This window comes from Nicotiana tabacum, chromosome 21 (genome assembly GCF_000715075.1).
Source record: "Nicotiana tabacum cultivar K326 chromosome 21, ASM71507v2, whole genome shotgun sequence".
NCBI lineage: Eukaryota > Viridiplantae > Streptophyta > Magnoliopsida > Solanales > Solanaceae > Nicotiana > Nicotiana tabacum.
The window spans coordinates 50,591,240-50,619,105 of record NC_134100.1 but is presented as its reverse complement, the minus strand read 5'-3'; the positions used below and the strand labels follow the sequence as shown (position 1 = coordinate 50,619,105).

The 27,866-nt window shown below is 39.3% G+C and overlaps 1 protein-coding gene across 4 annotated transcripts; it reads left to right on the top strand.

The window, feature by feature from the left end:
* LOC107819503 (integrin-linked protein kinase 1) lies at positions 1–27,534 on the top strand. Of its 4 annotated transcripts, XM_075241506.1 has the most exons (14): positions 1–365; positions 482–911; positions 1,374–1,448; positions 1,527–1,631; positions 1,912–1,997; positions 17,567–17,687; positions 17,954–18,033; positions 18,189–18,251; positions 18,361–18,479; positions 18,559–18,603; positions 18,812–18,897; positions 21,865–21,986; positions 25,982–26,113; positions 27,131–27,534. In XM_075241506.1, the coding sequence occupies exons 1-14, from the start codon at positions 304–306 to the stop codon at positions 27,135–27,137; spliced, it is 1,533 nt and encodes a 510-aa protein (XP_075097607.1). In that variant the 5' UTR covers positions 1–303; the 3' UTR covers positions 27,138–27,534. The 4 variants fall into 4 exon arrangements, 3 of the variants coding, with proteins under 3 accessions (XP_075097607.1, XP_075097608.1, XP_075097609.1); XM_075241507.1 differs by lacking the exon at positions 18,559–18,603; XR_012704266.1 differs by lacking the exons at positions 18,559–18,603; positions 21,865–21,986.
* The last annotated feature ends 332 nt before the right edge of the window (positions 27,535–27,866 follow it).

Here is a 27,866-nt window from a genome sequence, read left to right as displayed (position 1 = left end):
AATGTTGACTCCATTTCATCCCTTTTCCTCCACTGTGTGTCAAATTCAATCTTCATTTTCAACTCTCAATTTCCAGCTCTTCTAGTCCTTTATTTTTTCTCGCAACTCCAATTTTCACCAAAAAATTATTCCCTTTCAACCTCTCCCCTACGAGAGCTGTTCTCTAGCTCTCGATCAAATTCCACATTCTAAACAACCCCCCAACTCCGCTTTTACCTTTCTTGATCCTTCATCAGCTCACCCATGTAGAAATACCCATTTTCATATTTTTTTCTTCTTCTTCTTTTTCTTCTTCTTTCTTTTATGTGTAAAAATATTTTTGCATCCTTAATTCTTCATCGGATCAAGCATGTGTTATTTTCTGGGTAAATTAGAACGGGATCTCTAATTTTATATTTTCTCTGTGTACATCTGCTATAGTGGAATTGCTGTTTTTCAGCCATGGAGTAGTCATAATTGATCAAATCAAACTATTCTCTAGGTTAAAAATGGAGGTGGCAGCGCAGTTAAAGAGAGGGATATTGAGGCAATTCTCAACAGGATCCTTTAGGAAGAGCGGAAAATTCAGTTTCAAGAGGCAGAATTCATTCGATCCAAGGAGGAATAATTTGAGGTTCAGTTTCGGCAGGCAGTCGTCGCTTGATCCGATTCGAAGGAGTTGTTCGAATGAAAATGGCGAGCTGAGTGTGCCAGACAATCTCGATTCGACGATGCAGCTGTTATTCATGGCGTGTAAAGGGGATGTGAAGGGAGTTCAGGACTTGTTGGATGAAGGCATTGATGTAAACAGCATCGATTTGGATGGGAGGACTGCTCTTCACATTGCTGCCTGTGAAGGCCATGTGGAAGTTGTCAAGCTTCTGTTGAGTAGGAAGGTTAATATGGATGGCCGTGATCGCTGGGGTAGCACGGTATAAATCTTGTTATTTTTACTCCTTTGGGGATTATTTTCTTGTTGTTGTTTGGTAAATTGCAGTAGGGATCCTTTAATTTAAACAAACTATGGGGATCCTTTGGCTTTCTTCTTCCTCCTTCCTTGTGTTATATCCAAATATTTTGCTGTTTGTGGTCTGACAAATACAATGCAATGGTATAGGCATTAGCAGGTGGAGATTCTCTACTTTGAGAAAGTATTGACGTATGATGAACAAGATCTGTACAAGCTTTTTGTCTCCGAATAATCGTATTTAGGTCCTATAAATGTGCAAAATGCTTTGATAAACTAAGGACAAGCAACCAACCCATAAAGGCTCATATTTTATAACAATCAAGCAATTTATGAGTTTGGGTTTAGTAGTACTATAAATCTAAATGTAAATCTTGTTGCTTTATCCCTTATTACCCAAATTGACTGTTATAACTGGCTGTGACAGGCAGTAGCTGATGCCAAATACTATGGAAATGCTGAAATTTACAACATTTTGAAGGCCCGTGGAGCCAAAGCGCCAGTAAGTGGGTTAAGTTTCCTAATCAGATTGAGGTTCCTTATGTTTTGGCACTCATAGAAGCGTGTGTTATGTTGCTAGAAAATCAGAAAGACGCCAATGGCTGTAGCAAATCCTCGAGAAGTTCCAGAATATGATCTAAACCCTCTGGAACTTCAAATCCGCAGAAGTGATGGAATCTCAAAGGCAAGCTCTTTGTTTTGTTAATCAGCATTGTGATGTTTCAATAATGCTACGGTTGATGAAGGCACAGTTAGGCCTTAAATTGTGAAAGTTACCTTCCATCTAAAATTAAAGGAAGCCTGAATCCATTAGATTCTTTAACCATTTTTTATCTTTCTTTGCTTCTTGAGTGAAGCCGTGAGATACAAGGCCCACTTTCATTTCATGCCATGCTTTTGGCTGGATAAGTTTTGAATCTGTTCTCAACAAGTTTTCTAAATTTTCTTTTTTTAAGTTTTTACAGGGTTCATATCAAATTGCCAAATGGAATGGAACGAAAGTTTCGGTAAAGATACTTGACAAGGATAGCTATACAGACCCTGAAAGCATGTATGTTTCAGCTGCTCTGCAATTCCCATATCATGTGTGATGCTTCTCGGAGTTCTGTAGATACTCAGTTATTTTGCTTTTGTGTCCTGTATCAAGAGAACCCCATATTAAAATTTTTATTGGATTGCGCTATCTACAGAGTAAAACCCCCTGTGACAATTTAATTTGGACTTTTAATTTGGATCCTCCAATCTTAGGGCTTCACTAATCTGTGTGTGGATGGGTCACGTACTTCAGTTATCTTTTTGATGAAGCTGATTTTGCCAAAACAACAAAAAGTTGATAGAAAGATGAAGTAATACATTGGTCAGAAAAATTCAGCTGTAGTCAGATAGAAATGGTACTGTTTACATCATGTACGTTGGTGAAGCTGGCAGAATGCTATTGTTGATCGGTTGATTTTGTCATGTGCTATATTTGCACATTGGTGATAGATTCCTTGATTTGTATCCTACTCTGTAATTGAGATTTAGAAGTTGGGTTTGTCATCTGTGGTACTTAGCTTTCTTCTTACGTGTCATCCTAACATTTCTTTGAACCCCTAAGACTTGGAATGCAATGTTACCTAATCTTCTTTTGCATTTAGTGCTACTCCCAGAGGTCATTGTTTCCTTGAAACTGATACTCGCTCCGTCCAATTTATGTGAAGGTGCTTGACTGGAGACAAAGTTTAAGAAAGAAAGACTTTTGAAACTTGTGGTTTAAAACATTCCATAGATATTTCTTTGGCTATAAATCACAGTGTTGTGAAAAGCGCCCGCTTCAGCACTTAAAGCGCAAAGCGAAGCGGGCAGTTGGTCGCTTCTGTGTTGTGAAGTGTAGCAGGTGATATAAAGCGTGTGCTTCTGCCCTTCGGTATATTAAGTGGCTGCCAACGTTAAAAATAAAAAAAACTCTCTTTTTTCAAAACATCATCGAGCAACAGAGAAAAACAGGCGATTAGGGTTCCCATTTTCTGCACTTTTCAAGTTCAAGTTCAAGCCCAGGTATGTGATTTCTTCCTCGTCCTTTTTCTTTTTCTTTCACTATTTTAGTCTCAAAATAGTAGCGAAATGCTGCCAATTTCTTTTTTCCTTCCGTTCTTTTTCTCATTCTCTTCTTCTTATTTTTCTTTCACTGTTTCAGTCTTAAATTGTAGCGAAATGTTGCCCAATTTTTTTCCTACTTACTTACTGCCAATTTCCTTCGGTTCTTCTTTTCCTTCAGTATTTATTTTAATATTTTTTTTTTAAAATTCCGCTTCACTTCAAAAAAGCGAGCGCTTCGCTTCTCGCTTCACGCTTTAAGCGAAAAGGGACTTGTCGCTTTTCCTTGCTTCACGCTCTTCACAACACTAAAAATTATCTCATTAAGTGTAAAATGAGAAGTTTAAAGTTGTTATTGATTCGAAATATAGAAAAGTATTGTCACGTCCCAAATCCAGGAAGGCGAGACTGGCACCCGGCGCCTTACTTGGCCGAGCGTACCAACAGAAACTTGTGTTATCTGAACATATATGACTGCTTAGGCCGACAAGGCCAACTGAATACCTTTCTGCAATATCTTATGCCAGCAAGGCCATAACTTATGAAAATTTGAGGAATGAACAACTACTAACTGAATGGAAAGAAATCCAAAAAATATATATATACACATATATAGGCCGACAAGGTCACCATGCTGACCCATACTGTCTGAATATACAACAAAACGCTAAACCTGGTAACTCCAGATGATGTGGAGCTTACCAATCAAGCTGTATACTAGCATGCCTACTGCTGAGGCCTATCTCTCTGACTATTAGGACGTGCAGGCATGAAATGCAGCGCCCCGCAAAAGGGGCGTCAGTACGAAATAATGTACCGAGCATGTAAGGAAACTGAATAACTGAAACTGAAACTGAAACTGAATTGACATACATGATATACTGAATGTAATCTAAGGAGTCAATGATAATCTGGAAGCATTCTTACCTATCTTTGGCTCATATCATATAAGTAGTACCGAAATAAACTATCCGGCCTCATATAGGGCTCAGTGTGTATATGTATAGCCCCATAGGCAACTGTATAGCCCCGAAGGTATCTGTCTAGCCCCAAAGGCATGGTGCGCATCTATCTAGCCCCGTAGGCGTATAGTAAACGATAAATGACACATGTATACTCTCTATTTCTCAACTAGACATGGAATGATGCTAAACTGAATAGGAATTCCCAACAAGGGATATCTACGTCACGAGCAAGATGGAATAACACAACATGAGATCTTTACGAATGACTTTTCTTGGGTATACTATGTTCGGAACTTACTTAACTATGGGTTCATGCCATCGAAAGAAGAGAAATGGCCTTTACATACCTTTCATCAACTGCTCAACAACTCAATAAGCTTAACTTGAGCAACACCTCAATCTACAATCAATGATAGACGCTATCGTCAAGCTACGAATGATACAACTATTATATATCGAACGGCAAGCTTATCCTTTAACAAAACGGGCAGCATCTCCCTGTTTCTTTTACAACCTCAGATTCCCAATAATAACAACAATCACAACAACCAGCAACTACACATTTAGCTCTTCAATCAACACAAACGATACGTCGAGCGACAAGCTCGGGTTACAACTAGTAAAGCTACACTTTAAACCCTTCTTTCTATCAAGGTACATAGCAACAACGTTAACAACATACTTAAGTCTTACTTCATGATTCCCAGCTATAAGACAACATAAAAGCAACTCCAAAGCAGTCCAGCAAATACAACAAGCTATATATGACTTTCGATAGTCGATTTCGCAAGTTCTTACTTCAACAACTTAACCAAGACTTAGATATGCGCAAAGACGTGTAGAAGAAGGAGATTCTTACCTTACACAATACGAACAACCCCTACAACAAGAAAAGAACTTCAACTTGAAGGAATCCACAAATCAACTATAACAAGAAAAGAACAAGCTTATATGAGTACTACTACGATCTTTCGGAAGGAAGAATTACCTTATAACCTTGGTGGGATTTGTTTGAATGATAGGGAGTGGCTTTGGGAGAATTTAGGGAGCTTAGGGTTCTGTTTTGGATGAAAAATGAAGTGAGAAAAGGAGTGCCCCACTTTATAACATCAAAATATAATCTCCACCGCCTATGTGGTTCCCAATAGGGCTGCCTGCGCAGTCCAGCTAAAACGCGCATATCTCCCTATGCCGATGTCTTTTCGACGAACGATTTAATGCGTTGGAAGCTAGACTCGTAGAACTTCAATTTGGTGGGTGAATCACCCCGTAACTCCAAGTATATTGGGAGAAAAGCTTAGTGACATCAGACCCAAATTTCAGTAAACTTATGAACATAACTTGCGATAACTTTTGCCGACTTTTATTTTATAACTTGCTTGACTTCAAACTTATCATACGACTTTGATACGATTCTAATACCTCATCACAAGACCTTCTTAGCATGTTAACAGCTCCTAACATTACCCCTAAAGTACGATTATAACATCGGCCCGTACCTCCAATATACAATTCGTAAGTCACCCCATAAGTCGGGAAATTTCGCCGAAACTTATTCTTTTCGATTCAATTAACTTCTAACCCATATACTTAACACTTACTAACATGGTATAAACACTTATAATCCTCAAAGATACTCTTACCCTTCGAGCTGACGTCGACTAGCTTATGACGCAACTTCACGTATGAAAATACGAGATGTAACATCTTCCTCTCCTTAGGAACATTCGTCCTCGAGTGTAGAGACGCACATGAGAGAAATTAACTTTTAAGAATTCTACGAAAATCTTGGCAAAGTCTCCCCTGTAAACTGGACAATACCAAACCTGCCACGCAGCCAGAAAATATACTACATGCCACACATGGCCATAAACAAGCAATTGTATCTCATTGGCCTCACATAGCCATCAAATATCAAATAGAATCAGCATAAGTTGTTACTCACTTCATGAACAAGTAACTCTGTCTCTGTCGTTGCTGTAACGCCTCAACTCTGAGGGTCACCTTCTGTCTGGAACAAATGAGGATACTTGGATTTAATCTCTTCTGCAGCTTCCCACATTCATCTCTTCAACGTTTTTATGTCTCTACAATACCTTCACGGTAGCCATATCCTTGGTCCTCAACTTGCGGACTTGCCGATCTAGTATGGCAATTGGAACCTCATCATAGGATAAGTTTTCTATAATCTGAATATCATTAACTGGGACAACCCGAGTAGGGTTTCCAATACACTTCCGCAACATACATACATGAAATACCGGATGGACAGATTTTAGCTTTGAAGGCAATTCTAGCTTATATGCCACTTGGCCTATCCTTCGAATGATTCTATAGGGCCCAATGTATCTCGGGCTAAGCTTGCCCTTCCTGCCGAATCTCATGACGCCCTTCATAGGCGAAACCTTTAACAATACCCAATCATCAACCTGGAACGCAAAGTCTCGTCGTCGCACATTTGAATGACTTCTAACGACTCTGAGCGGTCAACAACCGCTCATGAAATTCACCTTTAACTCAGTTATCAATATGGAGCTTCTAACTCTGGGCATTGCACTTTAATTTATGATTCCTGACATTTTTTGGATCGTTATCAATAACCTGGTTGTAATAACTGCCTGCTGGCAATTAGGACACTATGTCATAACTTTGCAAAATGTTCTTCTTTATGTCGTACCATCAATACATCCCTTTTACAACATGGTACATCTTTGTTGATCCAAGATGAATAGAGTATCGCGAATAGTGGACCTTTGTCATAATCTTATCCCGTAACCCTGCTACCTTTGGAACGCACCATTAGCCTTGGTGCTTGAAAACCTTTTTTCCATCGAGCTCAAAAGCTGTGGTCTCCTCTTGTTGAATATCTTCTTTGATTTTCCTAAAACAGGATCCTCATACTGTCGCACCTTGACTTATGGCACAAGGGATGGCTCTGTTTTATTCTGGCTCCTATCATCTGAATCCTTCAATCGGATTCTCAACTAGTTAATTGATGCATCTCTCAGCCAACTTCTTTCCTTTTCCCCCCCAATCAATCAGGCCGCTCGTGGATAGACGGCTGGTTGCACTGGTTACAATGTTAACCTTATCCAAACGGTATAGGATTATCTTAATTTGAAATCCTTTAAAATACTTAAGCTATCACCTTTATCATCAACTTAGCTCCGTTTACCTAAAGATGCGCTGGAAGCTCTTATGGTTTGTAGAGTATCAACATGAACACTCTATAGATAACGCTGTCATATCTTAAGCGCGCGTACCACCGCGTTTAACTCTAAATTCATGGTTCAAATAATCCTTTTCGTACTTTCTCACTACTATCGGTCATAAATAGTTCTCTTTCTTGCTCACTCCTGCACCATGCATATACTAATTTATCGTACTCTTTTTCCACCCATTCTGTAACTTCTAGTATGTAGATAATCTCAAACATTGCTCCTGATTCCAAGTCTCCATGTCGGTATACAATAGATGATGAGTCATTAACTTATTCCCTTATTAGGTACGTATAAGATTGTGAAAGAACATGACGTTATAAGACGTTGTTCTACAATATTTGATTTCGATCGCTGTACTTAGACCAAAACCTCTTTCCTTGTCTCTTGGCTAACACTTTCAGTCAATGGCACTTGGGAAGTCCCTTGTTCTCGTTAAGCTTGTGAGCTCATTACATTATTTACCCCGTAGAACCTCTGGTTAATTCGAATCGTCTATCATCATCCTTACTTTCCCTTCATTTCGTCTTTGTTCTAATAATGTTATCTCTGAACATTATCAAAAAAAATGTTTTCTCTGAACACAACTCTTTAATGCCTGCCTTGTATCCTAGGCTCATTGGCCCTTTTCGATCCTTTGTATGCTTATGTTGAGCTTTACCCACCATTGCTCCTGTCAGAATACTTTCTGAGAGTCGTGACTATATGTGTTGCAGGACCGATACTTCGCACGTTTAGATCCAATTTGTAGTTTTGTATGATCTAATGACTCGTCTGAGTTTCCTTGTCTAGCCATAATTAGGTCTTCCATCAACCGATTGCTCAATTGTCTTACCTTTACATCTCATTTCCGGGTTACCTGGAGCGGTGTCTCTTGTCTTGATTTACTCCTCACACTAGCTTCATGTGTATCGAAGGTTTGGCATTTCCAGACGGAAGGTCCTTACCGTCTCTTCTCAACCATTGGTTCTTACACACCATTCCAGAGTAATCACACATTTGTGAAATCTGAAACTACAATCTCATTCACTTATATCCTTTTTGTCGTAATCCTTGTGCCTGTCTGTCATTAAGCGAAACACATTTCTGCCTCGATACTTCATCATATCATTCAATACGCACTCCCTAACTATTCTCACGTTTCTTACAACCATTCTTCAAATATCCTGAAAACTCTAGCCATCACTTGTCCCCAATAAGCTATTCTCATCCAGAAGATTTGGAATTATAACATGTCGCATAATGAGTCCGAAGGTCCTGTCAACCCAATGCCTATAACATACTTTAGCTTACTAGCACCAATACATGTAACCCTCAACGAAAAGTGGTAGTACGACTCCTTTACGTATGGACGAATGGCCTATAACACCTCCTACTGCTTGGACGATCCATTCCTTATAAATGACTTGGGACCACCACTATGGTACGTCACCTTACGTGATCTTCCTAAATGTATTAATGGTCACCCGAAAGTCGTCGCAGGATTCTATTGTAGTAACCTATCTCACCTTTACGATATTCTAGGGACCAACTCCCAATTCATCTTAGGCAAAATGCTTCAATTTGGGTCGTGCATACGTAGTGTATTCCTTCCATTTTTCTCTAATTGACGAAGGCCACCGTGAAGCGGGTAAATTTTCAGAAAATGTTGAATATTCCAATGATTCCTTCCGCACCTTATCCTTACAACTTATCTTCAATTTATAATTCTCCCGCAAACCTGGACTTTCTTATAACCGTCGGGGTAATATGATATTGTTGGTCCGAGAACTATCTAGCATACTTATTTGGGAGGAGAAAATAGATTGTATATCTATCACCATATCATGTGAGGGCTCCAAATCTTATCAATCCGCTAGCGTACAAGTATGATCCCAACTATCGTTTGGACTGGAAGTTCTGTTTTGTTTTCTACTTTCATATCCACAACTTATCTCCATTGGAGTATCCTAACCCCGCAATGATACTGTGGAACCGACTCCTGAAAGTGCGGTGTCAACACTACAGAACATGAAATAGGTCGATACTAAGTTTGTAAGAAGTAGATGTCTCGGCAAAGAAACCATTAACATACCTGCACCCATCAGATCACCTCAAACAGCACCGGAGCTCGAGGCTCCCTCTCCCCTCCTATCCCTATCTCTGCGACCCAACCTAGGACATCTCCAAATCCTGTGACCTTGACTCCCACACCAAAAACAACCCCCTGTACTCCTATGACACGGTCCGGCATGCGCCCGACCACATTGATTGCAAATTGGCCGGGGTGTCGTTGCTCGACCTGTACCACCCTGACCCTGAGATACCTATGCATGCGAACTCTGTCTCGGCCTTACCCGAGAACTCTGATTATGCGTACTCTACCGTGAAGATCTAGCCTAATGACCATACAACTGCAACTCACCACTACTCGGTAATCCTCTGTAGTCACCAACTATCATGGCCCTCTTGTCTTGCTCATCACCCTCATCTGGGTTGAATCCTGTAAATATCGACGGTCCGTGACCAATGAACTCCCAAGGCTGTGAACTCCCTAACCCTTCAAGGGGTCTATCACTATCAGATGCTCTAGGGCGACGCCGCACCTGGGAGGCAACCAATTGTATCAATATCTGTGCCACTCTCCTTACCTCTTGATCAGATGGAGTCGGTGGTAGGACTGATGATACGTGAGCTTCCCTCAGCTCCTCTGGTACTACTAGAGTCGGAGATACATGGGAAGGTGACTCACTCGGATCCTCTGAAGGTTCTGTCTCAATGGAGGGCCTACTACTCGCATCCCCTCTCGACCGTACCTCAATATTGTGGCTAGCCATAGCCCTTCTAGAAGAAGGCATCTCTGTACAACCTACATCAGAACATATGTTAGACTCTACTCCTATGACTCAACTCTTTAGCAAGATTTAGATATGAAAGAAGGGTAACCAACTCCTAAATGCCCTGTAGTCTCCTGTTTATAAATGTGGTGCACAACACATCCATAAACAAGACTCTACTAGATACGGCTGGTAGACTCCCTAGGACACACCTGCTCCCGTACAATTCGTCACGCTCCAAATCGGGGGAGGCGAGACTGGCACTCTGTGCCTTACTTGACCGAGCATACCTACTGAAACTTATGTTATCTGAACATATATGATAGCTTAGGCCGACAAGGCCAATTCAATACCTTTCTGTAATATCTTAGGCCAGCAAGGCCATTACTTGTGAAAATTTGAGGAATTAACAACTAATTTCAACTGAACGGAAAGCGACCCAAAATATATATGCATATACGGGCAGACAATGCCACCATGCTGACGTCTCTACACATAGGATATGTCTACAAGCCTCTACATAATACAACTTTACTATGGTCAGGACAAGGCCCCAACCTACCCATATATCGCACCGAAGGCATCTGTCTAGCCTCGAAGGCATGGCGTGCATCTGTCTAGCCCCGTAGGCGTATAGTAATACAGTAAATGACACATGTATACTCTCTATTTCTCAACCAGACATGGAACAATGCTAAACTAAATAGGAATTCCCAACAAGGGATAGCTACGTCACGAGCAAGATGGAATAACACAACATGGTACGAATGACTTTTCTTGGGTATACTTTGTTCGGAACTTACTTAACTATGGATTCATGCCATCGAAAGAAGAGAAATAGCCTTTACATACCTTTCGCCAACTGCTCAACAACTCAATACACTTAACTTGAGCAACACCTCAATCTACAATCAATGATAATGACACTATCGTCAAGCTACGAATGATACAACTATCATATATCGAACGACAAGCTTATTCTATAAAAAAAAAAAGGGCAGCATCTCCTTGTTTCTTTTATAACCTCAGGTTTCCAACAACAACAACAAGCACAACAACCAGTAACTACACATTTAGCTCTTCAACCAACACAAACGATACGTCGAGTGACAAGCTCGAGTTACAACTAGTAAAGCTACACTTTAAACCCTTCTTTCTTTCAAGGTACATAGCAACAACATTAACATACTCAAGTCTTACTTCATGTTTTTCAGCTATAAGATAACATAAAAGCAACTCCAAAATAGTCCAGCAAATATAGCAAGCTATATACGACTTTTAATAGCCGATTCCGTAAGTTCTTACTTTAACAACTTAACCAGGACTTAAATATGCTCAAATACATGTAGAAGAAGGAGATTCTTACCTTACACAACACGAACAACCCCTAACTTGAGCTTACTTCAACGTGAAGGAATCCACAAATCAACTACAACAAGAAAAAAACAAGCTTATACGACTACTACGATCTTTCCGGAGGAAGAATTACCTCAAAACCCGGTGGGATTTGCTTGAATGAGAGGGAGTAGCTTTGGGAGAATTTAGGGAGCTTAGGGTTTTGTTTTGGATGAAAAATGAAGTGGGAAAAGGGCTGCTCCGCTTTATAACATCAAAATATAATCTCCACCGCCTATGTGGGTCCCAATAGGGCTGCCTGTGCAGTCCGACTACAAGGCACATATCTCGCTACCTCGACGTCGTATCGATGGACATTTTAATGCGTTGGAAACTAGACTTGTAGAACTTCAGTTTGGTGAGTGGATTAACTTGCAATAACTTTTGCTGGCTTTTGTTTTACAACTTGCTCGACTTCAATACTTATCATACGACTATTATACGATTCAAATACCTTATCACAAGACCTTCTGTTGAATTTGAGAAGAAGAAAAGACTTTTTTGTATATTTCAATATCTGTACAACCTTAGTACTAGGATATTTATACAATCAATCTTATCTCTAATTTAGGAAAGACAATCAAAGACAATAATGCTAATTACAATCAAATAAAATAAGATCCTACAATTAAGCTAATCAAATAAGAGCCCTATAATTAAGCTAATCAAATAAGAGCCCTATAATTAAGCTAATCAAATCACTGCAATTAAGCTAATCAAATATTCAAACTCTCCCTCAAGTTGGTGCAAAGATGTCGCACATGCTCAATTGCAAATCAATGTATGGAAAGTCCGTTTGTTGAGACCTTTTGTAAGTACATCAACTAGCTGTTTCTCTGACGACACATGAAGCAACCTCAGGATAACATTTGTAACATTTTCTTTAATGAAGTGTCTATCAATTTCAACATGCTTTGTTTGGTCATGTTGAATAGTATTATTAGCTATACTGATTGCAGCCTTGTTGTCGCAGTACAAGGAAAGTTTTCCTTTTTCAGACAGTCCCAATTCCTCTAATAACTTTTGCAACCAAATAAGTTCACAAACACCCTGGGTCATAGCTCTATATTCTACTTCCGCACATGATCTGGCAACTACACTGCTTCTTGCTTCTCCAAGTGACTAAGTTCCCTCCTACGAGTGTACACTAACCGGATATAGATCTTCTATCATCTAGAGACCCAGCCCAATCCGCATCTGTTTAGGCCTCTATTCGGAGGTGACCATGTTTAAAGAAAAGCAAGCCTTTCCCTGGAGCAGACTTCAAATACTGCAAAATATGGAAGACAGCTTGCATATGAGAGTCTCGGGGATCATGTATAAACTGACTCACTAAGCTCACTGGATAAGCTATGTCTGGTCTAGTGTGAGAGAGATAAATAAGCCTTCCAACCAGCCTATGGAAACTCTCCTTATCAACTGACTCTTCAACCCCTGTTTGTAGCTTGTGATTGCACTCAATGGGTGATCCTGTTGGTTTGCAACTAATCATACTAGTTTCTTTTAAGAGATCCAGAATGTACTTTATTTGAGAAATGAAGATTCCTCTTTTTGATCTACCAACCTCAATTCCCAAGAAGTACTATAATTTTCCTAGATCCTTGATCTCAAATTTTGCCACAATTCCTTCAATCGGGTTAATTTCTCTTTGTCATCTCCTTTCATTACTATGTCATCAACATAAACTATGAGAAGAGTGAGTTTACTGCTTTGATGTCTAATAACGAGAGTGTGATCAGCATTGCTTTGTTGGTAAGCAAAAGAGATCATTGCTTTGCAGAATCTGTCAAACCAGGCTCTAGGAGATTGCTTCAATCCGTACAAATCTTTCTTCAATTTGCACACCTTTCCTTGATTCTGTTCAGTATCAAATCCAGGAGGAATCTCCATATGAACCTCTTCTTCTAAGTCTCCATGAAGAAATGCATTCTTCATATTAAACTGTTGTAAGTCCCAATCAAGATTAGCTGCACAAGACAAAAGAATTCTGATAGTGTTCATTTTAGCAATAGGGGCAAATGTCTCTTGATAATCCACTCCATAAGCTTGAGTGAATCCTTTAGCCACCAATCTTGCTTTGAATCTTTCAGTTGAGCTGTCAGCTTTGTGCTTCACAGTGAAACCCATTTGCAACCAACCAACTTCTTGTCTGGTGGTGAAGTGACAAGTTCCCATGTTTTAGTTTTTGACAAGGTCTTCATTTTTTCATTCATAGCTTGCTTCTATTTAGGATCTGCAAAAGCTTCTCTCCAATTCTAGGGAATTGACACAGAAGAAATAGACAAGGCAAAGGCTTTATAGGAGGGAGACAAAGAATTATAGGAGACAAAATTAGATAAAGGATGTTTGGTGGTGCAGGATCTGACTGCTTTTCTATGAGCAATAGGTAAATTTAACTCATTAGGAAATGTACATAACTCACTAATATAAGAAGGTTCAGCTTCGGCAGATTGCATGATGACTTCTTCTACACTATTTCTCCTTGAGTAAGTTTTCAAATCAGGCCTATCCAAACGCCCAATAGTCTCCCCCGAATTCTTTCTCCAATTTCATTTTCCCCAGTGGTAGTGGTAATGGTTTCAACAGTAGAACTTGGGAATCATCTCTTCCTCCTTATAGCTCTCCCCCTAAAGAGGTGATGGTGTAATGCTGAAATAGGGCTCAGATTTTCGAAAGGTAATATCCATGCTGACGAAGGATCTTTTGGAGGGAGGATGATAGCATTTGCACCCTTTCTGTGTTGGAGAATACCCAATAAAGACACACGTAAGAGCTCTTGGATCAAGTTTCCCAGAATTTCTAGTGTGAACAAAGCAGACACACCCAAATACCTTCGGAGGAACAATATAATCATTCTTACCTTTTAAAGCTTGCAAAGGACTTTGGAAATTGAGAGTTTTAAATGGCATTCTATTGATGAGATACGCAGCTACTAGAATGGTATCCACCCAGTAAGGCTTTGGTAGATTCATGGTAAACATAAGAGATCTAGTCACTTCTAACAAATGCCTATTTTTTCTTTCAGCAACCCTATTTTGTGCACTAGTATAAGGATAACTGGTTTGATGAATTATCCCATAAGACTCCAAATAAGCCCCAAAAGTTTTATCCATGTATTCTGTGCCATTATTAGTTTGTAAGATTTTTATCTTAGCCTCAAATTGAGTACTAATCAGCTTATGAAAAAACTAAAAATAGGAGAAAACTAATCATCCTAGTGCAACAATCAATAAAGATAACAAACCATCGTATACCAGACAAAGAAACTGTTTGAGTGGGACCTCATACATCAGAATGAATAGTCGAAAAAATATGTTGTATTTTTATTATACTCAAAAGATTAGAGTTTCTAATATGCTTTGCAAATTTACAAGCATCACAAAACAAAGATTCAAACTCGGTTCTAGAAAACAAACTAGGATATAACTTCTTTAAAGCAAAAAATGATGGGTGCCCCAACCGTCTATGCCACTGTATTATTTCTTGGTTGACATCCTTATTTCCTCCAAAATAGGCCTGAACAAAGTCTCGAATTCCATCAATCTAATATAAGTCATCATACAATCTACCACTGCCAATCCTCTTTCGTATTTGAAGATCCTGGAAAACACAATATCAGGAAAGAACTCGACACTACAATTTAATTTGTTGGTGATGGCGCTAATAGATAACAGGTTAACAGGAAACTCAGGTACATGGAGGACAAATGATAATGTAATATTAGGTGTACGAACAACAGAACCTATTCCAGAGATATGAGTTAGGGAGCCATTAGCTATTCTGACATAATCCCCTTTCGGACTAGGAGAGTAGTTTTGAAAGCCTTTAGAGGAGCATGTCATGTGTCTATTCGCACCAGAATCAATAAACCAAGAATTAAGGTGAGCATTAAAGGCAATGTTGATTGGAAGTAGCAACATTAGAAGAGTCAAGTTTATTCCGTAGACGGCGAAGATGCTGAACTTCATCCAAAGACAATGCTTCTCCAGAAGCAGTTTCTTTGGATGTCTCCATATTTTCCGCAATATTAGCCTGACCCCTTGATGGACCTACACGTTTTCGTCCACGACCTCTAGTTGGTCTACCATGTAGTTTCCAACATGTCTCCTTTGTATGCCTTGGCTTTCCACGGTAATCACAATGCATGTAATCTTTATCATAAGAGAATGCCTTTGGTTGCTCGTGAGACACAGTTAACCCAGACTTCTCCATTGGTACTGAATAAAGCATGACTCCTCGTCGGCTCTCTTCCTGTTGAACATAAGAATATGCATCCTCAAGCGAAGGAAAATGAACTTTACCAAGAACTTGAACCCTTATATGATCATATTCTTGGTTCAAACCGAAAATCATAGACCCTTTCCTTTTCAACCAATTGTTGAAAGAGCACTACATCATCAATACACTTTGCCTGGAGATCCTGATAATAGTCAATCTCCTACCACAACCCACTTAACTCGGAATAGTAATCAGTGATAGTCAATTCACCTTGCTTAGCTGCATGAATTTTATTTCGAATTTCAAAACTCTGGGCATCATTTCCCTTGCAAGAGTAAGTGCGCATTAGTTGAATTCCAGATTATTTTCAGCAATATCAAGCAATAAATACTGTTTAGAAATTCGAGGGTGCATTGTGTTCAACAACCATGTCATAACAAGGGAATTATCAGAATCCCATTGGCTATAACTAGCATCAGTCACAACAAGTGCTTTCTTTTCTCCAGTAATATAACCAAGCAGCTTTCTAGACTTAATAAAAAGCAAACAAGATCTTGACCAAGCAAGATATGTACCATCCCCTTCCAGTTTTACCACACTAATTTGTGAAATACCATGTGAAATAGTATTGTCTACAAAATTGGTAACTACTGCCTTTGAGTCTCCCATAATTTGAAAAAATAACAGTTTAAGCAAAAAAAAAATCTTTTCTGCAAAATCAAGGAGTAGTGATCCTGATTACTCTTCAGAGAAGAAAAATGGGGAGAGCTGGCTGAAAAAAATTGGTTCGAATATGTTGGAACCGTACCTCTGCAGCTCCAAAATTGATGAAACTGATAAGGTAGGCTTGAAATGTGTCAGCGACACCCAGGGAGAAAAAATCGACCTCTTTGATACAAAAGGAACCCTAGCGTTGCAGAGGGTGATAACTCACCTCAAAAAGGCAACAATGGCTCTGATACCATGTTGAATTTGAGAAGAAGAAAAGGCTTCTTTGTATATTTCAATATCTGTACAACCTATGGACTAGGATATTTATGCAATTAGTCCTATCTCTAATTTAGTAAAGACAATCAAAGACAATAATGCTAGTTACAATCAAATAAATAAGATCCCTATAATTAAGCTAATCAAATCACTACAATTAAGCTAATCAAATATTCAATACCTTCTTAGCATGTTAACAACTCCTAGTATTACCCCAAAAGTAAGGGTTATAACATCGGCCCATACCTCCAATGTACGATTCGAAAGTGACTCCATAAGTCGGGAAATTTCGCCAAAACTTATTCTTTTCGATTCAATTAACTTCTACCTCTTCCAACATATACCTAACACTTATTAAACATGGTATAAACACTTATAATCCTCAAAGATACTCTTACCCTTCGAGCTCACATCGATTACCTTATGTCGCAACTTGACGTACGAAAATACGTGATGTAACAGATATCATTTATTTTGGGACAAGCTAAAATGGAAAGTGTCTCACATAAATTGGGATTGAGGGGTTACTACTTCCCTTTTCTTGTCACCATAAGTTTCCAATTAGACTTGGAGACATTAACAAGAAGCCGGGCATTTGTAATTTCCCTGTATTTCAGGAGAAACATTAGTGTCATTATGCTTTAATTTCTCAATTATTTAAATCTTATGCACCATGTTGTATGTTCCCTCAGTATTTAAATCTTTCAACAGTCAGAGAAGTCAATATTCAGGCAAAGTACGTCATATTTTCTTCTTGCAGACTATCTTCATTCTTATGTAGGCCTTGCGGCCGCTTAAAGTCTGTTTTAATGTGTTGTTCCTTGCTTCACTCAAGAAGATGCTTATTATCTTTTCTCTTTTGATAAGTATTGAACAAAATATAGTTCCATGAATTGTTTTTGGATTGGATGTCTAACTTTGCCTTATTTCCACGTTTGCATGCAGAAATGCTTTCAAACATGAATTAACTTTGCTAGAAAAAGTACGGCATCCAAATGTTGTTCAGTTTGTTGGAGCAGTCACACAAAATATACCAATGATGATAGTCTCTGAGTATCATCCAAGGGTAGGCTCTATCAATCACTTAACACTGACCTATCACCTAACAACTTTGCTTATTCACTTCTTTTATCAATTCAATTTATGTCAATATTGCTTATTATATTGCACACCAACATTGGCTAAATTTTTAGCTTGAGTTGGCAACAGTTTCAATTTCCGTGTTGTGGAGATCTTGATGCTTATGAATTTTGTATGCCAATAATCTCAATTTTTATGTTAGCCTTGCAATTATGACAATTGGCATTACATGCGTTATTTGTGACTTTTCAGGGTGACCTAGGTAGCTATCTGCAAAAGAAGGGACGTCTATCTCCTTCTAAGGGGCTACGATTTACTCTTGATGTTGCTAGGTAAGTCAATCTTTGATTTGTCATACAAAGTGAATTGATCTCTCATGCTTGAATCAGTCTTTTGGCAATTCCTTTACTCTTTGGCAAGTTGTGATTTTTCATTTACTTATTTTATCTCAACGTGTCTATATTGTGCCATGTTGGTCGATTTTCAGGGGTATGAACTACCTTCACGAATGCAAACCAGACTCAATTATCCATTGTAATCTAAAGCCAAAGTAAGGCAACTAAATGCTTTAGTTGTCTAAGGCTGTTAGCTGATCATTTTCACTGTACTCATTGGGATTTCCTATTGTTTTTAATATTCGAAATTTGGTAAGGTGCCAGAAATATTTTGCTGGACAGTGGAGGTCTCCTGAAAGTTGCAGGATTCGGTCTGGTTAGATTGTCAAAAATTTCACCTGACAAAGCAAAGTTGGTGCAGCCGGAGGCTGTTGACCGTTCAAGTAAGTTTTTCAAATTTCAAGTATATAAACATTAAATTATAATATTTCTAAATATGGAGAAAACATTCTTGTTTGATAGTAAGTTTTGAGAAGTTGGTGCAGCCGGAGGCTGTTGACCGTTCAAGTAAGTTTTTCAAATTTCAAGTATATAAACATTAAATTATAATATTTCTAAATATGGAGAAAACATTCTTGTTTGATGGTAAGTTTTGATTAATCAGAAACTTTGGTTATGAATTGGAGCATATTGTTTAGCATAAAAGAATCACCTTTGATTGAACCTGCTGTGTTTCTGTTGATTACTTTACTCGTCATTTGTTTGTCACTTATAGGTCCCTATGTGGCACCTGAGATTTATAAAGATGAAATATTTGACCGGAATGTGGACATATATTCATTTGGCATTGTACTCTACGAGGTATGATTTCCTTTTATCAGATACTTCAATTCATGCTATGGCTTAATTTGGAAATAGTGTCCCATTTAGGTGCAGCGCTTACTGATACTTGGATGATCTTGATTTATTGAGAATACAATTCTATCCTCTATTTATCCTGATATCAGGCTATCAGCCTTCTGGAACTGTGATACTGCTTATGGTTATTTCCTTTTTGCTGCTTCACATTCTATTTCACCAAGAATTTTATTTTACTTTGTTTGGCTCAGATGATGTGTGACAGAGGTTTATGCACGGATTGCAAGGTCATCCCGAGTGAGAATCTTACGACCCAACATAGGCTTTTGGTTATGGACGTAGAGATCAGGTGGAAGAGGAGGAAGAGGGCTATGCCTGGTCTATCCAGGATCCGGTGGGGTGCATTGATTAAGGGCAAAGCCCAGGAGTTGGGGGAGAAGTTGCTGGCTATGGGGGCGGAGAAGTTGCTGGCTATGGGGGCGGAGAAGTTGCTGGCTATGGGGGCTTGGAGGAGTAGCGGGGACGCGAGTTGTATGTGGATTACGACAACGAATTGTATTAGAGAGGCGGCGAGAGATGTGTTAGGGGTCTCGAAGGGTTTTTCTGGTGGCCACAAAAGAGACTGGTGGTGGAACGAAGAGGTTCAAGGAAAAGTGGAAGCTAAGAAAGGGGCGTATTTAAAGCTAGTGGAGAGCATAGACGAGGAGCAGAAGAGAGCTAACATGGAGGGGTATAAGAAGGCTAGGAAGGAGGCAAAGTTAGCGGTTACGGCAGCTAAGTCCGCGGCGTTTGGTCATTTATATGAGGAAATTGGGGATAAAGGCGGGACAAGAAGTTGTATAGGCTGGCGAAGGTTAGAGAGAGGAAGGCCTGAGATCTGGACCAAGTGAGGTGCATAAAAGACGAGGAGGGTAGAGTTTTGTTGGAGGGGGCATAGATTAGGCAGAGATGACAGTCGTACTTCCATAAACTCTTGAATGAGGAGGGGGATAGGAGCATTGTGCTGGGTAAGTTGGAGTACTCAGAGCGTCATCGTAAGTTTGGGTACTGTAGACGCATACGAGTGGGGGAGGTTGAAGGGGCTATGCGTAGGATGTGTAGAGGTAGAGCGACCGGGCCAGACGAGATTCCTGTGGAATTTTGGAAGAGCGCGGGTAAGGCGGGCCTGGAATGGCTATCTAGGTTGTTTAACGTCATTTTTAGGATGAAGAAGATACCTGACGAGTGGAAGCGGAGTACGATGATTCCATTGTACAAAAACAAGGGGATATCCAAAACTGCAACAACTATAGGGGTATCAAGTTGTTAAGCCATACGATGAAAGTTTGGGAGAGGGTGATTGAAGGGAGGATGAGGAGGAGTGTGTCCATTTCCGAGAACCAGTTTGGTTTCATGCCGGGATGGTCGACTACTGAAGCCATCCACATTGTGAGGAGATTGGTGGAGCAGTATAGGGCGGTCAAGAAGGATTTGCATATGGTGTTCATTGACCTACAGAAAGCTTATGACAAAGTCCCGAGAGTGGTCCTATGGAGATGTTTGGAGGCTAAAAGAGTGCCTGTAGCGTATATTAGAGTGATCTAGGACATGTATGATGGAGCTAAGACACGGGTTAGGACAGCAGGAGGAGACTATGAGTACTTCCCGGTTGAGATGGGGCTGCATCAGGGATCAACACTTAGCCCGTTTTTGTTTTCCTTGGCAATGGACGCATTGACGCGACACATTCAAGGGGAGGTGCCTTGGTGCATGGTATTTGCAGATGACATAGTCCTGATTGATAAGACGCACGGTGGTGTTAACGAGAGGCTGGAGGTCTGGAGACATACCCTGGAGTCTAAGGGTTTCAAGTTGAGCAGGACCAAGACAGAATACTTAGAGTGTAAGTTCAACAGTGTTACCCAGGAAGCGGACGAGGATGTGAGGCTTGATACACAAGTCATCTAGGAGAGAGAGTTTCAAGTATCTGGGGTCTATAATTCAGAATGATGGGGAGATTAATGAGGATGTCACACATCGTATCGGGGCAGGGTGGATGAAGTGGAGCCTCGCTTCCGGTGTCTTGTGTGATAAGAATGTGCCGTTGAGACTTATTGGTAAGTTCTACAAAGTAGTGGTTAGACCGACTATGTTGTATGGGGCAGAGTGTTGGCCAGTCAAGAACTCCCATGTCCAACAGATGAAAGTAGCTGAAATGAGGATATTGAGATGGATGTGAGGGCATACTAGGTTAGATAGAATTAGGAATGAAGTTATTTGGGACAAGGTGAAAGTGACTCCTGTGGAGGAAAAGATACGAGAGGCGAGGCTGAGATGGTTCGGGCATGTTAAGAGGAGAAGCACAGATGCTCCCCAGTCAGGAGGTGTGAAAGGTTGGCCTTGGGCGGTAAGAGCAAGGGTAGAGGTAGACCAAAGAAGTCTTGGGAGAGGTGATCAGGCGGGACATGGCGCAGCTTGAGCTAACCGAGGACATGACCCTGGATAGGAGGGTGTGGAGGTTGAGTATTAGGGTAGAAGGTTTGTAGGTAATCGTGCGTTTCCCTTTCTCTTCATTAGTTTGCAAGTGTTAGTGTTAGTATGGTACCCTTTTATCATGAGTTTGCTATTTTCGCATATCTTGTTTTGTTATTACTTGTCACCAGTACTTTCTTAGTTTGCTATCAGTTCTCCTTTCATATTCTCCATTGCTATCAGACCTCAGATTTAGTTTCTCTAAATAGATTGTCTTGCTATTACTTGCTATCGGTACTTCTTTCATATTCTTTATTGCTATCTTCAATTTAGTTTCCTAATATATTATCTTGCTATGAATTGCTATCAACGCTTCTTCCATCTTCTTTAGCCGAGAGTTTATCGAAAACAGTCTCTCTGCCCTCCCAGGGTAGGGGTAAGACTGTGTACATACTACCTTCCCCAGACCCTACTTGTGGGATTTTCACTGGGTTGTTGTTGTTGTTGTTGTTGGCTCAGATGATGGAGGGAACACCACCTTTTCATACCAAGTCTCCTCAAGAGGCCACTAGACTGATGTGCTTTGAAGGCCAAAGACCAGCATTCAAATCGAAATCCAAATATCCTCCAGAGCTTAGAGAGTAAGTCCAACTATTTATTGTTTTTGTTATCATCACTTGGGGTATAATCACATGTTGTGCAGTTCATATGAGCTTATATATTAGCAACATATTATTCCAGTTTAACATGGTCTTCTGTTCTGTACCGCTAGCCATCGAAGTGTATCATGAATTCTTTTTGAAGGGCGTCAGAAAAAATTTCCTTTCTGCTGCTTTGGTTTTCTAAAAAGAACGTGTATGTTTCATTTTCTTCAGTGTCACGATTCAAAATCCCACCAAGTCATGCTAACACCTAACCCAACCTACTAAGTAAGCCAACTAACATACATCACAATTCGAACTGGGAATCATCAAATAGATAGTAATAAGAATGCGAAAATCAACACAACTATCCCCACGAACTGATTGAACAAGTCATGAGCCACTAAAATTTAGATTTCCAACGCTGATATGAAGAAATACAACATCTGTTTGAATATAAATAAATAGAAATACAGAATTCTAGGCTACCACGAACAAATGGCAGCTAATAACTGGAATGCTGATGTCATCAATGCTCATCCTCGAACGCTGCAAGCTCCAAAATCTACACGCAAGGTGCAGAAGTGTAGTATGAGTACAACCGACCCTATATACTCAGTAAGTATTAAGACTAACCTCAACGAAGTAGTGGCGAGATTTAGTCAAAAGATACTCACTTTATATAACCCGTGCAGCTCATAAGCATATACAATAACAGTAAGACAATCAAGAAATAACCAAGGAACAACAGGTATTAATAATAAAGGTGCACAAGCGAAGAAAGAGATAATAAGCATATTTTTCCAATTGAATGGGTCAAAGCATATACATATTCACCAAATTTACATACAAAGAAGATATGCACCAAGTAGCATTAGCTCGAATATTCCTACATGAATATAGAATGTCTATACATGATAAAGATCCAATTCCTTATCAATTACCAATTAGCATTTATTCTTATGCTTCTACATGTGTCTAAAATGTCTATGCATGATGAAGACTCAACATTTACATTCATATCCTTTTTGCACTCTAATGAAAAATTGGGCCACGTTTAATGGTTTGTATATGTATTTGGCCAAATGCACCAAATAGCATATGTAGATGGCATGCGTGAGTATGATGTGAAACTATGCATGAACACACACCCCCAACACAACTCCTGTGTGCCTGACACAAGATCCATGTGTCCAATACCAAGCACCAATCTAGTGCCTATGCTCACAAGGCTCAAATGGGTAATTACCTGACTCCAGAGGGACAATACCAAGCGGCGATACAGGAACCCACCGAATCACATCAATATCAATATCATAACAATTCACACGGCAGAAACCTCGTGGCACAATATTCATCTCAATATAAATCCGCTCATAATGTCCCAATGTGCCTTAATATCATCAATGCATATTAAGATTTCCATTTCCAATGATGTATGCATATGCCTCGGAGCTAATCAATAAAATGTGCTAGGACATGATAAATAAAGATGCGGGGATGTATGCAAGTACTCATGAGATGATCCCTAAGTATGGCATATGCGTGTGTATAACGTATGACTACAACTACAACATGTAATTTGTCATTCAATAACCATCAACTCCAAATAAAGCATCAAATGCCTAGACATGGCCTCTAACCAAGATAATAAGGTTCAAGCAGTCATACAATAATTTTAGGCATTTTCCGAGAATATTAGGTGTAGATGCGTATTCATAATAATAAGTGTGACTACGGCTAAATCAAGTATATCAACAATCTTAAGGATAGCCCATCATGCTTAAATAAGGTATCATTAACCTAAACATTGTCTCTAGCATGATTTATTGTGTTCACGTAGTCATTCAATCAATTAAAGCACATAACAAGTAGAACACACAACCAAACAAGGCATAAAGAAGCCAAAAAATCCGCCCAGAACATGATATTACCTCGGTATCTGCATATAGCTCGTCACCTTCCCCAAGCATGAAGCATATAGAATTATTTTAGAAAATATTCCCTAAGCTAAGATTAGGCAAGATACTTACCTCCTTCCAAAACAACTTCAACTCTCCAACAAATACTTTCCTTTGTTATTGGGCTCCAAATGTCTCAAATCTAGTCAATCAACACTTAAGGAAGTCAAATAGTACCTTAGGAATCAATCCCAATCCAAAAGGCTCCAATCTTTAATGAATTTAGAAAAAGTCAACAAAAGTCAACCCGGGCCCTGTTCATCAACACCCAAAATTGGAATCGGATCCCGACTGCCCATGAGTCATGGAACCCAAATCTATAATCAAAATTCCATCAAATTTTGATGTCATTAGCATGCTTAAATCAACAATTCTCTATTTCTAGGTTTTCTTCCATTTCTTATTTGATTTCTCCCAAATCCTTGATTTCATGTTAAAATTAATGGTAGATCCTTAACTTGATGATAAAAGTGAATTAGAATCACTTACTCCATCATGGCTGATGAAGAAGTTGGTCAAAACCCCTCAAAACCGAGCTCCCATTCTCCAAAATAGGAGAAAATGCCAAAAACACGAAATGGGCTCTATTTATACTGTGAAGAACCATCCTGAGGTAAAAATACACTGCCACGGCGCCCCCCCATGTCGCGGTAGTGCTGCAACCTGCAACACTCTGCTGACCAAAAACAACTCTGCCACCCTTCAGTAAAATGATTATAGCTTCGTGCTCATATGTAAGAATGACGAGCGGCTTGAACCACAAGAAACTAGACTTAAAGTGCTACAATCTCATCAAAACTTCATCCCAATTTTTTTTTATAGATTGGGAGATATGCACTTTTGAAGTCAAGCCAACTGCAGAAAAGCCCTGTTTCAGCAACTCAATTCTTCCAAAACTTGCCCCAAATGCGCCGAGACTTACCCAAGCCTCTCAGGACTGATCCAATCATTCCTACAAACCCAAATATCCTATATGGACTTGTCCAAATGCTCAAAATATCCACGGGAACATCACAACAAAGAATTGAGGCTCAAACTGAATAGAATTTCTCTTAAATTCTTAAATCTTCATTCTTTCAAAAGAATGTCCGAATCACACTTTGACACTTCATCTTACTTCCAAACTTTGCACTCAAGTTCAATTCAACTATATAGACCTATCCAAAGTCTCGGAACACAAATCGAAGTCTAATAACATCAAAGTCAATTTTTGGTCAAAGTTATGAACTCTTAAGTTCTTCAAATTGCCAACTTTTGGCAAATAATGTCGAATTCTTCTAGGAACCTCCAAAATAAAATCCAAACATATGTATAAGTCCAAAATCATCATACGAACCTATCGGAACCATCAAAACTCAATTCCGAGTCCGTTTACCCAAAAGTCAAACCTTGGTCAACTCTCTTAACTTAAAGCTTCCATTTAGGAACTAAGTGTTCCAAATCACTCCCAAACCTCTTTGGACCAAAATTACCCATACCCGCAAGTCATAAAACATTAAATGGACCTACGGAAGTCACAAATCACGAAACGAGATGCTAGAACTCAAAACGACCGGTTGGGTCGTTATATTCAGCCATTGATTTTTTCTTGGCTCAGTGATTTAGTACAAACTCCAGCCCGGTGCAAGTGCAACTAGCATGTTGTTGAGCTCATGCCTTTTCCTACAATTTCTTGTACTCTTCCTGTCAGACCTTCCCAGATCTTGAGCGTTTAGGTGAAACGCTCATCTTTTGATGTCCATCTATGACAAGATTAAATAAATGAGACTTTGTTGTGCGCATGACCTCATTAATTTCTCTTTAATATGCTTAACTTTAAAGAGTACCAGAATAAGCTTTTGGATAATTAACATTGGCTTATGGGCATTTCAATCCCTACATACTCTCAGACCAGTGCACTACCTCCATGCCCCTAAGCAGGGAGAGATGGTTTCTTGCAGTACACTATTGGTATTAGGCTTATTAGATTTGGCGTGCAGTCAGTCCGATACTTGTGTTCCCTCTTGACTTCTGCTCAATGTATTGTATTTCTAGGTTGATTGAAGAATGTTGGGATCCAGAAGCTTTTGTACGGCCAACGTTTTCTGAGATCATTGTGCGGATGAATAAAATTGTTGCTAACAGCTCAAAACAAGGATGGTTGAAAGATACTTTTAAGCTTCCTTGGTAATGGTTCTGTTGCCTATTCATTATATATCCTAGAAATTGAACATTTATTTATATTATGAAAAAGAGCTTTGAACTAAGAGGAAAAAAAGGTCAGAGTTCTTGACAATTTTGCGAAACTCGGGATTGTGACTACATAATGTGTTAGAAGTGTAGGATTGCTAAGACTCTCTCTCTCTCTCTCTCTCTCTCTCTCTCTCTCACACACACACACACACACACACACACGTAGGCATGTGTGCAACACAGATTCACACTCAATTGATTTTGTCAATATCTACGAAAAAAATAACTGACTTGATTAACAATTTAAAGGGGAAGTGAGTTAATAGCCGCTCAGATGATAAAACAGAGCAAAAGCACACTCATGTGATGTAATTATAAGCTTGATGTACTGTTATTCAAGAGCTTATCGATGGATTTAGAAACCCCTACATTTTGAAGTGTTGCTCTATCAAAGAGTTTCAATTTTACCGGCATCTGTGGCCTAGTGGTCAATGAAGTGGGTTAAGAATTATGAGGTCTCAGGTTCAAATTCCAACGGAGGCAAAATACTAGTATGTGATTTCTTACAATCTGTCCAAGCCTTGGTGGACAGAGTTAGCTGGTCTTGTTGCTGGTGGGAGGTATCAGATATTCCATAAAACTAATCGAGGTGCAAGCAAGTTGGCCTGGACACCACAGTTAGAAAAAAAAAAGAGTTCCAATTTTACCAAGGTAACCAAATGTGTCAGTCATTCTAGCGTCATGTTGTTAGGTGTCAATGGTGCTGAAAATATATTCAGGTGGTGGCCAGGTCAAATTTGTAAACCAGATTTCTTGTTAATTTTTTCACGTTCTTGTTAACTTTCTTTTCTCCCCATTAATATCAACTACGTGTGACGAGCCAATAAAAATACTTTACAATATTGGTTTGCCATTGCAAGGAATATTTGCAAAATGAATTCAAATATGTGTTGGTCTATGCTGCTAATACTGATTCTCTTCCTTACCAAATTCAACACATCTTCGGTGCAGGTTATAAGCGTGCATACAAAGTGCAAAGACGCAGAAAAAAATGAAGCCAATTGAGCTTATCAGCGGAAGATTCTCGTGGAGCTTTCCACTCAAAATTGATCGCGCAGAAACATATAAACCTAATAAGCAACCTTCTATTCGCGTGATTCCCTGAAAGCTTTATATTGTGGTTAACCAAATAAAAGGCAGATTTGCAGGGTAAAGGAAATGGGGTTACCATTAAATCTTGGCTCTCCCGTGTTGTCCTGTTCTCAGTAAGTTTGAACTCCACTATATATATGTGAAGCATCTTTGTTTAATCTATAGTATTTGAACATGGTGTGAACCAAGTATATTTTGCTTTACGAGGGGAAAACAAAGGTTATATAAGAAAAACTGGATACTACTGCATATCCATCAATTTCTATTCTTCTTATTTTCCTTTTCTTGTTTGATTTTAAAGAACACTACCATTCCATTCTCTTCTTGCGGTTCCATTCCTTTCTTCCTGAACAAATTGTTAACACATTCAATTTCATAAGATAAATGTAGCCGTTTACCTGGAACTATCTTCTTTCAATTAACAATTGCCTTCCGTTAGAAGATTGTAACAAAATGAAATTAATAAAGGAAAAAGGAAATCAAAATGAATCGCCATGGACGAATAAAAATGAAACAGCTGCTTGACCGTTCCCTATATATTGTTACCATTTCCGAGTACACTTGATACCTCATTAATTCCCAAACGTTCTCAAAG